Source organism: Fimicolochytrium jonesii, assembly GCF_025526975.1.
Source record: "Fimicolochytrium jonesii strain JEL569 chromosome Unknown EV422scaffold_1, whole genome shotgun sequence".
Lineage (NCBI taxonomy): Eukaryota > Fungi > Chytridiomycota > Chytridiomycetes > Spizellomycetales > Powellomycetaceae > Fimicolochytrium > Fimicolochytrium jonesii.
In genome coordinates, this window is record NW_026515668.1 from 1,340,800 (window position 1) to 1,356,719 (window position 15,920).

Genomic DNA, 15,920 nt, shown 5'->3' on the forward strand with positions numbered 1-15,920 from the left:
ATTTATTTCGAATTTCACCAAGAACGCGAAGTTGTGGACAGAGAATCTATTTCGTGTAACCCATGCGCCAAACTCTATTGCTGCACGCCGATGCCATGTGGGTGCCCACTGCGGGAATTGCGGGAATTGGCGAACACAAGCCTCGATGAAACAGGCTTTGGCGTACAGTCAGGGAATAAAAGCTATAGACCTCCTCTAATTCAAATCAATGTCGGTCCCTCACGTGAATTTGGCGTTGCGGCAGTCGCTGATTTATTTCAGGGGGGGTCCAGCTTTTAGTTCCGCTGACTGTACAGTACTGCCTTTAGTCTGAACAACACTCAGCGTACACCTTTCGAGAAGGACACGCGGCATGAAGTCTCTCATCAGCTTCTGGGAGGGTCATACGAATTGCGAATTGCGCGCCGCATCAGCAGTTGCGATACTTCTCTGTCCACAGCAGACGGCTCTCTCTGGGGGAACCTGACGAGAAAGGCTCATATGCAGCGACGACATATGTAGCAAGAGGGACAAACTTTGCTTTCTGAGCGAAGAATTCTTATTGTTTGGTATGCACATTGATTTCGTAAAGGTCATCCACAGAGTCTATATATCTTTCTACAGATGGGAGGCTACTCTAAATCTACATCTTCCACGCCCCGTGTGAGGTTGGTGGAATGTGGGGGAATATTATTACAGTGCGAATTTTGGTCGCAATGGAAAGATACGGGTACGTAGGCATCTTGCGATTACCAGTTGCACTTGAGGCTGTTGCACTCGGGACCCTTGGCGTTGGCCTTGTCCATGATGGACTTGCAGCGAGCGGACATACCCTCCTTGCTCACGCACGCGTTGAAGTCAGCCCACAGCTGCTGCTGCTGGGCCCAGCACTTGGGCTGCACATCCTGGCACCTGGGGGTGCCTCCGGGAGCCGGAGCCGGAGCAGCCGTTGGCTTGGGGACGGGAACGGGAGTGGGCTTGGTTGGAGGCACAGGGACCGCGGTGGGCTGGGTTGGGGGTTTGGCAGTGGGCTTGGGAGGGGGCACGGGGACAGCGGTGGGCTTGGTGGGAGGGGCGGGTGCAGAGCCGGACGCCTTGGCGATAGCGGGGCCAAAGGTGGGGTAGGAGTTGAATGGAGCGTAGACGTTGAAAAGGACTCCTGGGCTTTGGTAGGTGATAGCGCCCGGGAAGTCCACCTTGGGGGAGAAGTTGGCGTTTCCAGAGCCAGTGACGGTCAGCTCGGCGCAGTAGACGTACAGCTGGAGGCCGCGAGCGGGGTTCTGGGTAAAGAGGGTATCGGCCTCGTGGAGGGCGCCGATTTCGGCACGAAGGAGGTACTTGCCGCTGGGGAGGTTGGAGGGGAGAGTAACATCGAGAAGACCCTTGGTTTCGATGAGCCTCGATGTGCACCATTTGCCGTTGGGGTAGCCTTCCTCCTGGATCTTGAACCAGTCGGCGCCAGTAGGAACGCCGCCGTTCGCTGGCTGGGCTGCAAGGTAGATGTTGCAGGCACCCCAGTGGGAAGCAGCGATGATGTCGTCACCGGGGCGGTCGTGGCCGAAAATGAGACCAAGCTTGGAGCCGGCAGTGATCGGGCATCGCTGGGCGGCAGGCTGGGTGGGAGCGAAACCGCAGATCATGTTCTCGGATGTGAGATCCTTGATGGGGTAGTTCCTCTGACCGGTTGTCCACTGCGATGTGTGCCGCACGCAATCGCCATTTGCTCCTCCAGGCAACACAATGTGGTCGAGGTAGGTGTGGGCGAAGACTGACTGGGCGGCAGCCAGGAGCGATGCGGCGATAATTGCGACCTTCATGGTGATGATATTTCGTTGACGAGAAGGGAAGGGAAGGATTGTGTGGTGTAGAGAACAAGAGAGGGAACTGGCATCCCTTCCCAGCTTTTATAGGGTTCCAGGATGGCGCCGGAGAAAACGTTTCCGGTCAAGACGTCGATGCACGTAGGAAGAAGTCCCGACGCGTTCAGCGAAAACAATCATTTTGGGGTCCGTAGGCATGAATCTGAGGTTTGCGCTATTTGTGCTGTTGGTTTCTGACGGCCAGTTTGCTGGCTACTTTGCACGGTCGAAGGTATCCCGCCCGGAACCTTCGTACGAGGAACAAGCCCTCGTGGCTGCGGTGACGGCCCTACGGGTGCGTGCGAAAATCGAGTCTTGGCCGAGGATACATTGACGGTCAAACTTTTCGTTGCGATGGAAGCGGGGGACCAACCGGTGGCAACAACAGGCGCAGGCATCTCCATTGGTGCGCTGTTCGTGAGTTTTCAAAAGTTTTGATGGACTGTCGTTTCAGAAATGAAATCTGCAAAACAATCTGTAAAAAAAAGGAGAATAAAAAGCATTCAAACGCGTCGAAAACGCGGTGCCAAACGCCGGGTACATCGTCCATACCGCCGGTTTGAATAAATTTCGCTATCTGTCTGTCAATACGCGGGAGCACCGAGCGAAGGAAGGACGAATAGAAGTGGACATGTGCGGTAAACCTTGATCGCTTGCTAGATACAGTACGTCCTCCGCTCCCTCGTGGTAGGTGCGACCGGACGTTTCGCCAACGTATCCCTGAGGCGATGAGGGCAGATGGCCATTTGATTGTAAATCTGGAGGAGGAAGCGGCCGTACGGAGCCGGTGACAGTGTTCACTGTTCCGAAGTGCTGCACCATTGGTAGTACTACGGCCATCAAAAGTTCATCACACCAGTGGGCCACCAGCTATGATTGGAAGTCCATGTGAACGCAGAGAGACCAAGACACATTGCAATGAGCAGCGCCGGCTGAACATACCCCCCAGTAGAAGTACGAGGAACGGGATTCACGATTCACGGGCTTCCGGACTCAGTATTGCTGATACTATGCGTATTACCTGACGGATTATTTCTTTCGGTTCAGTTCACTGGCGCGGGACCAACATGGAGTTTTTCTTCTTTTCTTCGGGTATCATCCAGATTCCACGCAAACGAGGCACCTAGCAAACGCGTCAAAAGTATCAAGCCTGTCTGTATCAAGCCAAACCAACGGCAGCACGAACGTTCTGCCACACACGTTGGATGACCTTAAGGTTATTTAACCGAACTGGGCGGTCCATCTTGTTGGCTACCCTGCGGGATGAGCGGGCGAGACGAGGATCGCCACGATTTAAATATGGTTCGTCTTGCTTTTCCAAAGCATTGAATTGGGCGACAGCAATGGGATTGCGGTCTTCATATAGAGAGGATTAGGCAGTGCATTCACTCTTTCCCCTCGAAAACAGCGGCATCAAACATCGGGGATCGAGAAGTCCGGAGTACAGAGTGGAGAATAGGACGTCGCCGGGCGGTCGAAAGCCCGAGACATATCTAGAACTCCGTGTTCCTCCATACCCACAAGAGGGTGTGCACGGTGTGAGAGTCGGTCGACATTATGCACCTCATATACTATGCACGGGTATTTTGGCATCGGCATTATGCGCGTGGTATCGAGATCCATGGGTCTAATTTTGGAAAATGAGGGCCGAGTTTTGGCCTCAAATAACGCGCGGTGTGGATGGGACGCCACTGCTGATTGATTTGAACGGGGATCCGGCGCGCATTCGGAGCTTGTGGGAAAAGCCACTCTTGAACAAAAGCCATATACCAATACCGATCTTGCGTACGTTCAGATTCAGCACGCAACGGCAGCACGGACCTGAACAACCGAACGAAGTCCTACTGTAAAGGCAGTCTAAACTCCCAGTTTCATTATCAGCTGACGACTTGCTACACCAGTTTTCGAGCATTTTCCCACGCATTCACGCTGCACATTACCCAACGACCAACTAAAAATGGAGGAACAGCACACGGGGTTATCGGAATACGCTAGAGTGTTGCGGTCCCTATCAGTCAGCTCCAATGCATCGTACCAGCATCTTTCTCAAATAAGTGCCGAAACCTCCGAGCCAGGTGTTGGAAGCCCAACACGGCAAGACAATGACTCCGGCTTCCAGTCCCTCTCTCCGAGTCAGAAGAGTCCAGGGAGGTTCGAGAATGGAATCTTACTGCGGCGGCCGTCTGACGCGCAATCGGTTGGCGATGATAGTGGTGAGTTGAGGGCTGTCGTAGAGGGCTGTCGTAGAGGGCTATCGTAGAGGGCACATATTGAATTATTATTGACGCAATGTGCTGTTGGCAGGTTTAGGATCGCCGCTCGAGCGCCGTCCATCGTTCGCAGTATCACGACGGCCGTCTGCAGTCTCGTCAATTTTGCCGACCTGGGAGCGGTCATCGCGCCCAGCATCTATTGCCTCTCGCCGACCATCTACGCTTTCCCTTACCATGGACGATATGCTCAAAGAGCTGGAAACGTTGAGTTCCAATGTTGCACCGGACTTGGCAATGAACGGCAACATAGCCCCCGCAAAAGTCGTGTCCCCAGACATGGATCCATCCGCGCAGCATCTTCCCGCCCTATCAATAAATCGCCAACCTTCGGCATCCGATACCCTACCTTCCCAGTCTCCTCCATCTCTCGTATCAGCGCCGATGTCATCCGGTGCACCGCTCTCCTCGTCGTCCTCGCTGAATAAAATCCCGACAGGCCGCACTTCCTACGTATCTCTGCAAACACCAAGCATGTTCTCCGTCTCATGGAAGCGAAGATATTTAGTCCTGGAACGATCGTCACTCTACCTGTTCCGCAGCGAGACGGCCACGCAAAAGGAGCTCAAAGACATGATGAAACTTACGAGCAAGTCATCCGTGCGAGTTTCAGAGCACGGGCTGTGGGTGTTGGAGATCTTCGGGAGTGCATCTATGCTATCGGACGCGATGGCTTCACCACAGTCTCCGGGGACCGCGAAGACGATCAAATGCTGGGTTGTCAAATGCGAAGACAAGGACGATATGCTGGGGTGGCTCGGCGCTATTCGCGCGATTATCGCAGAATGCCCTACGAAGGTTCTCTGAGAACTCCATTATGATGTACATACATACTTTTGGCACACGGTAGCAAGCATCCCGGCAGGCTTCTAACTCTTCGCCTTCACTTCAACAACCCTATTAATGGAAGTTTCGACATGAAGGGATTGGGCAGCCGTTTCACCATGGATTTCTGGAGATGCAAATTCTGGAAGGACAACCCTTGCTTCTGGGGAAGCACTTCGGATTTCTGCGCTCAGCTTTACTTTAGCAATCGCATGAAGGGCGACGTCACACTATTTAGGAACCTCTCGCACTCCAGACATATATTTCCCCCTTGTCGCTCTGCTTCTCTTTGGTTGTGAACAGACCACCATACAGTAGCTAGATTATATGAAGCTACTATGATGCTACAGGTTGCGTTCAAGCGCATGGTAGAACTGTAGCTTTTTTCCCACTAGAGTTCCTATGTGAGGAAAGGCTGTTTTTCTGGAGACACGCTGTACAGCTGTCAGGATTCTGTCACTTCTGCCAAACCTCAATCACACATCACCGGACTCTCAAAGGGAACCTGCTCAACCCGGCTCAAACCTCGTCGATTCTTCTCCTACCTACTGAAGCACTGAACGCACTTGTCCGAAAGTAAACTGAAAGGCTGAGAGTTAGAGAGTGAGGAAGAGCGAGACGAGACAAAAGGACGGTGAAACGGGAATATGACCTCCTCATACGAGTCCGACGAGCATCCTTGGGATCGGAAGAGTACTCGGGACTCGCTAAATTCACTCAAAGCCCAATTTTCCCAAGCCCCAGACCTGGGATCTTCCATAATGGCCGCTGCCGTTAACAAGAGCTCAATTGTCTCAAATCCTTGGGACGCTCAGACTGAAGGTGAAGAAGCGCTTGACGGTATGTGAATCGGTGCTCAGTCCGTCGGGTTGCTCCCTCAGCATGCGTCTTATTCGCTGCTTTACAGAAGGATTAGGACCGAGGAGCCACATTGGGTCGTCTGGGAACGATGATCTACCTCCAAGCCGCGCCGCCTTGCCACCCAGCCTCTTCAACCAGCGTTCTCTCTTGGACAACACCCGGCCGCTGATATCCACCAGCGACAGCTCCATTTCCATCACGCAGCAGTTGAGCGCATCGTCGCTGGATTATGTCTCACCCTCGGATATACAGAGGTCCGCAGAGCCCGAGCCGGATCCGTGGTCTGCGACGATACCCAAATTGGACGAGGCTTTGAATGGACATCATTATGGCGTAGAACGGTCGCCCATTCGGACAACGGAGGAGCCAGTCGATGGGCCTGCCCATGCGGAGTATCACGGAGGACCACATGGAGAGAGACAGCAGGGTACCGGTGAACGGGTTTCCCCACGGCGGCTGAGGGTGTCTTCGCTGGAGCGGGAAACCAGTGGGGAAACACTGTCGCCTAGGAACATCACTCGACCAGATGTCGAGCGCATCAAGGTGCGTCCAGTGGCGAAGTGTCTTGAAGGAGCACTGCTGCCTGACGTCTAATCCACCATACTGCAGATTTCGATCGCACCGGAGAAAGGAGGCTTTTTACTGAAGCATGTCAATTACATCTTACATGCACAAGTACTGAGAGGCCGTTTCTGCCCGTCTTACTCTTCACAACGTTGACTCACGCCCTGCTATATAGAATCGGCGAACAAGTGTACTTCGAAGATACTCCGATTTCCTATGGCTACTGGATATCCTTGTACGGAGATACCCCTTTCGAGCAAGTAAGTGAATGCCCCATATCTGCTGTTTCGTGCGCAAAGCCTAACAGACTCGAAGTCCCAAGTGTAGGTTCCGCGAGAATCAACGCCGCTTGAATATTGTATATTGATTGACAATGTCGCTTTTCGTATCACAATAGCTGCCACCAAAGAAGGTTGGAGGTAATAACGCGGCATCACGGTATATGACCAGCGGGAGGGTTACGTTGCCCACATCTGAACGCATCTTACGTTTATCCAGCAGATCAGACTTTCCTAGAACGCAGGCGCCGCGCGTTATCTCGCTTCATAAATCTGGTTGCCAACCACCCGGTTTTTTCGGAGGATGAAGCAGTCACTGCCTTCCTGAGAGTCGAAATGGTGCGTCCGCTGAGTGACGGGTCTTGCGCAAACGCGTAAACTGCAAAGGAGGGGCATTGTTGGTAACGGTCTGGATTGCAGGATATTCACTCATATCGGAAGAAAGCGCCAGTGACAACAGAGGAGGAGACTTCGACCGGCGAAATTACGTCGGAAGAAAGGTCAAAGATACCCGCCGATCTGGCAGAGAGGATGATACAGTTCAAGGCGAATCTCGACTTCTTCATCTGCCAATATAGAGACTTGGGCACTTTGACGGAGCGCATTGCTCGGCGCGAAGACGGTATTGTTTGGGCCCTTTCACGAAATTCACGAGTTCACTCCGTTGCTCACAATGGCATCTCGCGCAATGCTTTCAGATTCGGCGGTCGATATGATCCGCTGCAGCTTGATTCTCCAGTAAGTCGAGCGTTGGAGATCATAGCGCGTACTCTTGGCTAACTCTGACAATGTTGGTCCTCCAAGTAAACTCAATGAGAAATCAGATTGTACAGAAAAGTCCTGTTCCAATTGCAGGCGGTTGGGATTCGGATACGATCATATCTCAAACGAGTTCCAGCGTGCTGGCCGCGTTATGGAAGACGAGGTGGGCTCGTCAGCTATCACAACACTGCGCCGTCAGGAGGAGATTGACTAACGTCTCCTCAGAGTCAATCGGTGTTAGATGGGCTTCTGGAGAATATCAAGACACATAGAGACCTGCTCATCGCATGCCAGGTTAGTACTCCTAGCACCTTCTAGGGACGGACCATACGTGAAAAGGGCCTCCGCTGAACATGCTTCGATCCCACTCAGGAATTGTTCTACCGCCAAGAACGAGCTTTAGCAATGCTAAATCCAGACGCATTGAAGAAGCGATTGGGGATGAACGAGGAAAAGCTGCGGAATACGGAAGGGAAGCCGAAAGAGGTTGAGAAGTTGCAAGCGACGATTGAAGCGGTATGCTGCACGAATGCATCCACTCCGCAGAATGGACCTGGGAAAGTGACGAATGAACATGGTGAACACAGGATCGCAAGGAGCTTGAACAGCAGGGAAAGCGCATGGATACGATTCGATACTGCACATGGCGGGAGATGTTGTATTACCATCAGCAGAAAGCGAATCTATCCCTCATGTTCCAGGAGTTCGTCAGCGAAAAGATTAGGCTGGCGTCTCACTATACCGAGGTATGTATGGGTCACTTTGGCTGGAACCAAGATATCTTGCCGTGAAAGTCAACCTTCCTCTTCTCTTAGATCTGGAAGACGTTGGCCGCGTCTGTTTTCGAGTTGCCTACAGCAGAATACAATCAATGATTTCCAAGTCTTCTTTCCATGAAACCCTCATGTTCCGTCCGCAGCTTTGAGCGCGGATATCTTCAATTCCCTGGTATTCGGTAATTTTTGGATCATTGTATCCTAGCTAGCCAAGTGTAGGTATAACTCCTCTTCCCTCCGTTTCGATGTTCCATGCTCCCGTGCTGAGCTTTGCGGTACATACTTCTTCAAACCTCATCCCTGTCGCTCTATCTGTACATGTATGTACTCGACTTGGGAGCACCAATAATGCACAATGTTTGTGGCTTACTATAGCGCTGCGTTTTCGAGAACGAGCCCCATCGAGACTCTGCTTTGATCGATGACGGCAATACTGCACACACACACCACCTCGCATATATATACACTATATACCCGCTCGATTTGGGCTAACCCTACCCCTACTCCTAAAAACATGTGCGACTGGTGTCGTTCTAGCGTTGTCGCTCAAGCATTTCCCAAACTTAAGCCCTCACACACGAGAGCCCTTTTCGGCTGACAGATCTTCACCAACTCCCTCAAAACACCCTCGCCATCCTTGCTAGGCGATCCTTTCCCTGTGATGACGTGTACCCTCTTCAAGACGGGCAACGTGAGGAAGACAAAATCCGTCATGACCCAGCGCGCTTCTCTCCACATGCAAGCCCTGCAAGTCGACGTGGACCGCTCCGCGTCCATCGCTGCGCCCATCTTGCCGGCGGCGTTTGTACTGTATGCTCGTCAGATGCTCGTAGATGTCTGCGGCCGCATTGTCGCGCGCCTTCTCCAGCGCATCCGAGACGACATGGGCACGGGCGAACGTGGCCTTCCAATCCGGATGGTCGGATTGTAGGAGGAGGGGAGCTGTTGCTGGAGCTGGCGGTGTTCCTCATTGAGCTTGCGGACGGGTTCGCGCGCCGCGTCGTATAGATGCGCTGCTTGTGGTCGTGCGACATACTTTTGGCGGCGGTGGTGCTCACCACGCCCACCATACTGAAGAGGATGGCGGTGACTTGTGCCAGGACAGATTCGTGCGCTGTCAAGAGGCTTGTGAGAAGACGACGACGGTCATCGCCGTCGGACTCGCTTAGGTGATGCGGAAGGTCCTTCAAAGCTGGTACGAGGTTGCGCTGGATCCTCACATTGGCCAAGGTAGTGACAAGCGAGTCGGGCAGGGCGGCGCGGCAGAGGACGTACGCAAATGGAAACTTCGACCGCTGTGTACTGTACATGTAGTGGTGTCCGATGCAAAGCTTGTCTTACACGCCTTGTGGAAGCAAGCGAGACACGGGCCACAACTGGCGTGCTTGCATGGCTAAATCGAGTAAATCGTTGCCAAGGTGAGCGTGGTGAACTCCACGCAGTAAGACAGATGGTGCAACCGTCATCCGCGAACACGGCGTCCTTTGCGACCCCCAGGGAGACGAGCTTTTCCGCCGGAGTGACCATCAAATCGTTGTTCGTGGCCGGTTGCTTCTTCTTTCTCTTGCCGTTCTTCCTGCGCTGCGGCGCCGCTTGCATGGGGAGGGCGTACGACAGGCGAGCCTTCACAAGCTTTGCTTGAGCTTTCATGTTCCGCAAATCATCTACAACATCCGGGAGAATCTCCTCAATGGGGAAGATGCCAGTGGCAAGCAGGTGTTCCAGGTCCTCCAGGGCAAAGTCAATGTCGGTTTCGGGCATACGCTTCTCACCGAGTGCGTGGCAGCACTTGATGCGCAAGCGGAGTATCGTTAACGTACAAAGGTATGCTGCGCAGCAGGTCGTCGGCAGCTCTCGTGAGACAGCGTTTGGCAGGAAGGTATTCGTGACGGTCCATGAGATCGCGTGCTTGCCGCTTAAGCTCGTTGTACTCCAGTGGGTGGGAAGTCGGGGATGCCTCGAACGGCGCACAACATGCTAACCCGCTTCACGGCCATAGCGTTGACAAACCCGGTCGAGTCATCCGCTGTAAGTGTGGACGATGAGATGGACAAGCCTCCAATGGTGGCCATGACGGATGCGCTGGAGGCTTGTGACCATGTTGCCGTTGAGGGCACATTGCAATATAAACATCGTTTCTGATTCAGGTCACGCTGCAAACGACGTCCTTACGTGAGTCGTTTCCATTTATGTATGTAGAGGCACGGTTATTGTAGCTTTCTATGGCCTACTAGTATGAATCCTGATGAAAGATCTTTGAAGCTCGGGGGCATGGCAGCACTCTCGTTGTGAATGGGTTGGAGACGTTACAAGCCATATACTCCGTCTCACTCACAGTTGAGGGACCGAGATCGCGTAGCTATAAGGTAGCTTTTGGCATCTCGGTCCGACAAAATGTGAGATGATACGGCGTATAAGACGAAAGAGAGCGTCCGAGACCAACGAATGGAGGCCTGAATAGCGGGAGTGCGGACGCGACAGTAGAATGGCCCATATGCCTATACTCCGTCTCACTCACAGTTGAGGAACCGAGATGCGTGGCCACAGGGTACCGTTGATGGAAACTCGGTTCGTCAAAATGTGAGATGATACGGCGTATATGGTCGAGGACCGACGAATTGAGGTTAAGGACGCGATCGCGAACGGTTGGATGGCCCTTACGAGCCTATACTCCGTCTCACTCACAGGTGAGGAACCGAGATCGCGTAGCTGGAAGGTAGCCACTGATGGAATCTCGGTCCGTCAAAATGTGAGATGATACGGCGTATATGCCTTGTACGGAACGGCGATGAAAGCGAGCGACGACAATGAAGACCGTGCAAGGTCGAATGGTGGCAAGTGAGGTAGCAAGTGGTAGTAGCCAGGCGACAACGGTCTTGGCGGAGTTCAGCTCCGGAGTAGGCGAGTGGCACAAGAAAGCGAAGCGAAGGGCGACTGAAGGAAAATCAGGAAGTGCGGACCCAAGATGCTGTATTTATAGGCCGCGAGAGTGAATGCGATCCGGCCTGAAGGGACCTCGGCGAAGCTGTGGTGTATGGGGCCCGGCCTGACCTAATTTCGCGAACAGTAAAGAAGGTAAGGCCCATGCCGTGCTTGGTCGATGTTTACGATATTAAGATGGAAGCGTAATCAAAAACAGGCGCAAGACTCTCACTTGAGAGAAGGTAAAGGAAGGGACACGCGACGGGGGCGGCACGCATCAACAGCAGCAGCAGTGAACCCGTTCAATTAAAGCAAAGAAACGAATAAACCGTCGCAGCATATTACGCACGAACCCGCAGTCTTTGTCCTGTTGCTGGTGCTTTTTCCTACCCAGTGGCCCATATCGTTCTGGGCAATCAAGCGCAATCAACAAATGGCGCGCAACAAATGGCGGGAAAGACCCTTGACGCGTTGGGTAAGCAAGGACGCGTCCAAAAACCCCTTCGCAAACAGCTAATGACCGTAGAAAGAACGAAGGTTGTGGATCGACCGCACAGGTGTTGCAGCTTTTATCAATGGGTCTCTCCGGGTAAGCAAAAGAGCAGTCCTCTCACCAAAGTGCCGTGCGTGAGCTTCGACGTATGAGATTCCGAAGAAACCAGCGTACGTTCGACAATTCGATCTGCGAGGGTGTCTTTATCGTAGACCTTCAGATGCGAACGAGGCATGAATGCGAACTACGGGGTACTTGTTGACTTTCTCAAGCAATACCGATTGACAGATGAACAACAGCTCAAGCAAAGAGCTGCATCCGAAAAGATTCGGCTATAGAAACACCTAAAGCGTTACGAGAAGGTGCTACGGTTGCCGTGAGGCCAACCTATCTACCCTGCAAGTGTCTGAGTCAATCGACAGCAAGAAGAATGAGGATCGGGAACGCTATACCGCGCATGGCTGCTCGCAAATGCAATCCTTCGGGGCAGACGTAGGGACGACAATGTAGGGAGGCATCAGTCAACCCTATTCAACGGCGAGAACCTGAATGAAATGGAATAGGGGGCGACTAGAAAGAGGTGAACGTTGACCGCTGCTTCCCGGGGACGGTCGGACACTCTTTGAAAGCACGAGCAACGCGGTCGGCAAGGTTCAAGCGCTGTGACGGGAGTCGAGGATTGGAGGACATCGCTCAATTTCAGTCCGGGTGGGATCCATGCCCCTCGGTTATCGTTCAGGTTGTTGGAATGTAAATAAGTCTGATGGGTTTGATGTTGCAAGTCCCTCTGCTCGTTGGTCAGCGAATGACGCCGCCACCCTAAAAAGGTTCGTCTTGAGATAGCTGAGTGATTGTGAAACTAACGAGACCATCGTAGAATAAGGGACAATGCATCACAGGGCTGGGACCGCTAAGCAGCGTTGCGACAGGTATGACTTCTGGAAACCATTTCAACACGCCGGACACAATGTAAGATATACCGCAACGGGGTGAAGGTGAAGCCGCTCGGGTACCGACAAATACTCAGGCGGCTGCCTCGGTGTGTAGGTCCTAACCGTTTGATATGAATAGGATCAATGACGCTAAAAGGTCCTTCAAGCGAGCGTCCAGATCCAGAGCTAGATCTTTAGACGTCCGAGATGTGAAAACGCGAAAGTGGCAGTGTACAGTATATGTAGCAGACTGTATGTACAGCCAGGGAACATAAAGCTGTTCCCCCCGAAGGAATAAATCAGCGACTGCCGCAACGCCAAATTCACGTGAGTGACCGACATTGATTTCAATTAGAGGGGGGGCACAGCTTTATGTTCCCTGGCTGTATATGTAGCGCCCACAGAGCGTGGCGAGGCCTCGAGTCAACGTCACCCCATCCCGAATGCCATTCCTCTCGAAGTTACCTTAGTCTCATAGACTGCGTATACACTCACACTATATCCAACCTAATATTGAAGGTCGGCACATTAAGCTGCCCATCGCCCGTCGAGGTGCACCTGATCACAATTCCGGCCCTCTTTCGTACCACTCTCGCTCACTTCGCCAGCACAGCACCATCATGGCCGGAATGAAAACCATAATAGGGCTCGCCTCGCTCCTGGCAGCCGGCATCCTCCTCACCATCCTATCCTGCGCCCTCGACTCCAACTGGCTGCCGATACTCGTGCCCTTCATTTACCTCATCGCGCCTTTACCCAACATGCTGTGTCAGAGGATAGGGAGTGGGGGCGGGCGGGGCGATATCTGGAGTGACGCTTCGGAACACCGGTATGGAGATGCGGATTGGATGGGATAGCGCTGGTTGTGGGCGGCTGGGACGTGGGGTTATCTGGCTGATACTGATGATCTGGGGTGCTATGTCTACAGAGGCGTTCTGGAAACGGGATACTTCATCACGAGCTTCATCAACGTATCGGGCGCTGGTGAGTGCATGGCAAGCTATTTTGATTGTGCGAGACACCACTCCGCAGTCTAGTGAGGTTCAGAATTCATCGAGACATGTCTTTCATTCATATTTTGCAGGGCTGCCTTACGTCCTCGCCCATGCGAATGTCATCACCCAACAAGCGATGGTGCTGTCCATCGCCGGCGGGCTGCTGGTGTACGGGACGATCCTTGGTTACATTCACTTTTTCATTACGGAAGAGCCATACATGTAGAGTCCTTCCACGCCATGCTCCAGTTGCGCAATGTGGCACATCGTTGATGTCCAGTTTTATGTACATACGAGAAAATAGGGCATATTTGCCCGTCTGATGTGAAGATTGCTTGTTGACGATGTGAGGCAGACATGAGAGAAGGCTGCTTTGATGCAATACGACAAGTGAGATAGGTGCAATACGACAAGTGAGATTTCTCATAAATAAGTGAAGCGAGCCATCGCTCGCTCCATAGGGATGACTATGATAATAGGTATCTTTCTACATTCTAACACAAAGACATATATATGGGGGAGATGGTAAATGAGGATGAAATATATGCAATAGGCCAGATCTCAACACAGAAGCAGAACTATGTAAATTACGCCGGAAATCTTAAGCTAGAGCAGCTCTTGCGATGGCTGGACGCGCGGTGGAGTGAGAGCAGATGGCGTCGATGAACTTTTGAACGTTGACCAAGGTCTTTTCGATTTTGAGCACTCGGTTCTTCTTGGTGCGGAGGTCTTCCGAGATGCAACCGTATTGCAGACAAGCGGCTACCAAGATCAACAAGCGATATCCAGCCAGCGATACGGAGCGAACGTGATCGTAGTTGATGGTGTCTGGCGCCATCATGATGATCTCTTCGACGAATTTGATGTTTCGATGAGGAATGAAGTCCACATTCACTTGGAGATCCAGGAACCATCGCTTGAAATCATATTGTGACATATGCTTCTTGATGACTTTCCATGGCATGGGTTGCGGCCCTGCGCTCTGTGTAGAGCTCGATTTCCTGGATCCTGAGCTGCTGTCATTCGAAATGCCCTTTAGACGGAGCAGACATTCGCAGATCGTTCGGACCTCTTCGGGAGGGCTGGCGAACCAGATAGCTTCGCTCAGATCGCTAGGTGGGATCCTTCGCAAGAAGTCCTTGTAGTGTGCCAACCCATGTCGCTGTCCAACCTCGCTCTCGATGAGGGTTCGTTTGGCATCGATGGCGGCGATGGCAAGAGGCTCAATCTTTGCTTCGAAGCGAGCGACCAAGATAACATTGGCGAGATTTGCCCAGCGACGAGAAACTGTGCGCACAACGGAGAGAGCCGAGTCGGAAAGGTTGTCGAGCACGAGTAGGATGAGCTCGTTGGGTAGAGGAAAGCGGTCTTTCGTTGTTCGTGCGGGGGCAGGCGACTTTGAGGTTCCTACCGCTCGTGAGCTCAGCTTTTCGTGCAGCGCCGCGTTCGGGTACACCGACAGAGGTTTGAAAGACTTTGACGAAGACGAAGGCTGGAGCTTCTTTGTGCTGACGGTTGGCGAGATTCTGCGAGTGGTACTGCTAGACCCGGAGACTGCCCGGTGTCCCCTCGCGAAATCCGACTTGGTAGCTGTGCTAGACGGAGACGCACTTATGGATGACGCGACCATGTTGGAGTCTATGAGAGAGTAGAAGCCGAAGAGTTGTAATAGGAGTTCCGGAAAGTATTGCTGCTTTTCCTGCGGTTTCTGTCGAACAACCACCAAGCTTATACGATTCCAAGATCCTTCCTTCACTGGGTGAATGCAGAAAGAAAGAAAATCAGCTCGCAGGATGGGAAGCGGTCATTATCGGCCGTTCAAGGTTCTTACCAAATGGCGTCGACCCTTTGACGTCACGGTCTCACTCCTGACATCCGATATGCTCTGTTTCGGGGATGACTTCCGACGATGCCTGGGTCGGATGTCGAGGACGTTTTCGTGCTGGTTTATCCGTCTTTTGAAACGGATGTGTTTGTTGACGCCACCTCCGCTGTGCTTTCCCAAAAAAGGGCACAAGGAACTTCGTGAGGAGATCGAAAGCGCAGTCACGATGACTAATGACTTGACTCAGGACGGCCGATCGTCAAAATGGCCGTTTGACCGCCGGGAGCCGGGCCGACGGTAACCTTCTATAGGATAAAACACAGCACTCTAAAAGTGTGAGGCGCGGCCTGCCGTTTCTTACCGTGTTGAATGTCGGAGGCAACAAGTTCGGCCTCTCCTGTCCCAAAGCTTCGTCTGATCACGGACGGCGCCATCGGATTTTGGCGGCTTCGCAAACGTCCATGGGATGAGTGGGATTCTATTACTGTTCCCTGTGCACGGGTGACGGTGAGGTCTATGTCATGGTTTCCATCGGAGCCTCATCTCAAAGGCTTTGTTGCGCGGGGAATTAATTGTGAT

General features: G+C 52.7%; 6 protein-coding genes across 6 annotated transcripts; 3 read left to right on the forward strand and 3 right to left on the reverse strand.

Annotated features, from left to right (window-relative positions):
* Nucleotides 1–1,079: 1,079 nt before the first annotated feature.
* EV422DRAFT_483408 (family 61 glycosyl hydrolase) lies at nt 1,080–1,796 on the reverse strand (the record flags this gene model as incomplete). Its single annotated transcript, XM_053067341.1, has 1 exon — nt 1,080–1,796. A coding segment is annotated over one exon (717 nt), but the record flags the coding sequence as incomplete, so codon positions are not given.
* Nucleotides 1,797–3,700: 1,904 nt separating this feature from the next.
* On the forward strand, nt 3,701–5,248 carry EV422DRAFT_20108 (uncharacterized protein). The gene is made up of 2 exons (XM_053065292.1): nt 3,701–4,051; nt 4,143–5,248. The coding sequence occupies exons 1-2, from the start codon at nt 3,796–3,798 to the stop codon at nt 4,913–4,915; spliced, it is 1,029 nt and encodes a 342-aa protein (XP_052930231.1). The 5' UTR covers nt 3,701–3,795; the 3' UTR covers nt 4,916–5,248.
* EV422DRAFT_20295 (uncharacterized protein) lies at nt 5,249–8,326 on the forward strand. Its single transcript, XM_053065305.1, has 14 exons — nt 5,249–5,773; nt 5,841–6,337; nt 6,404–6,469; nt 6,534–6,618; nt 6,674–6,681; nt 6,756–6,777; nt 6,860–6,975; nt 7,057–7,258; nt 7,335–7,374; nt 7,441–7,561; nt 7,624–7,692; nt 7,771–7,914; nt 7,986–8,144; nt 8,214–8,326. Exons 1-14 carry the CDS (start codon nt 5,581–5,583, stop codon nt 8,271–8,273), a joined length of 1,782 nt encoding a protein of 593 aa, XP_052930232.1. The 5' UTR covers nt 5,249–5,580; the 3' UTR covers nt 8,274–8,326.
* Nucleotides 8,327–8,379: 53 nt separating this feature from the next.
* EV422DRAFT_502705 (uncharacterized protein) lies at nt 8,380–10,246 on the reverse strand (the record flags this gene model as incomplete). Its single annotated transcript, XM_053068290.1, has 7 exons — nt 8,380–8,486; nt 8,545–8,607; nt 8,750–8,849; nt 8,911–9,128; nt 9,211–9,469; nt 9,516–10,131; nt 10,185–10,246. 7 exons carry the CDS (start codon nt 10,244–10,246, stop codon nt 8,380–8,382), a joined length of 1,425 nt encoding a protein of 474 aa, XP_052930233.1.
* Nucleotides 10,247–12,780: 2,534 nt separating this feature from the next.
* Nucleotides 12,781–13,930, forward strand: EV422DRAFT_20585 (vacuolar protein sorting 55). Its single transcript, XM_053065336.1, has 4 exons — nt 12,781–12,848; nt 13,041–13,350; nt 13,450–13,505; nt 13,606–13,930. Exons 2-4 carry the CDS (start codon nt 13,142–13,144, stop codon nt 13,740–13,742), a joined length of 402 nt encoding a protein of 133 aa, XP_052930234.1. The 5' UTR covers nt 12,781–12,848; nt 13,041–13,141; the 3' UTR covers nt 13,743–13,930.
* A 238-nt stretch (nt 13,931–14,168) lies between these two features.
* On the reverse strand, nt 14,169–14,873 carry EV422DRAFT_485002 (uncharacterized protein; the record flags this gene model as incomplete). The annotated part of the gene is made up of 1 exon (XM_053067361.1): nt 14,169–14,873. A coding segment is annotated over one exon (705 nt), but the record flags the coding sequence as incomplete, so codon positions are not given.
* Nucleotides 14,874–15,920: the final 1,047 nt, after the last annotated feature.

Bases quoted from the DNA above. Each gene is read 5' to 3' on its own strand.
- EV422DRAFT_20108 (XM_053065292.1), top strand. From the start codon at position 3,796: ATGGAGGAACAGCACACGGGGTTATCGGAATACGCTAGAGTGTTGCGG. The intron at 4,052-4,142 runs GTGAGTTGAGGG...TGCTGTTGGCAG, and splicing joins ATCGGTTGGCGATGATAGTG to GTTTAGGATCGCCGCTCGAG.
- EV422DRAFT_20295 (XM_053065305.1), top strand. From the start codon at position 5,581: ATGACCTCCTCATACGAGTCCGACGAGCATCCTTGGGATCGGAAGAGT. The intron at 5,774-5,840 runs GTATGTGAATCG...GCTGCTTTACAG, and splicing joins AGGTGAAGAAGCGCTTGACG to AAGGATTAGGACCGAGGAGC. The intron at 6,778-6,859 runs GTAATAACGCGG...TTTATCCAGCAG, and splicing joins GCCACCAAAGAAGGTTGGAG to ATCAGACTTTCCTAGAACGC.
- EV422DRAFT_20585 (XM_053065336.1), top strand. From the start codon at position 13,142: ATGGCCGGAATGAAAACCATAATAGGGCTCGCCTCGCTCCTGGCAGCC. The intron at 13,351-13,449 runs GTATGGAGATGC...CTATGTCTACAG, and splicing joins AGTGACGCTTCGGAACACCG to AGGCGTTCTGGAAACGGGAT. The intron at 13,506-13,605 runs GTGAGTGCATGG...CATATTTTGCAG, and splicing joins CATCAACGTATCGGGCGCTG to GGCTGCCTTACGTCCTCGCC.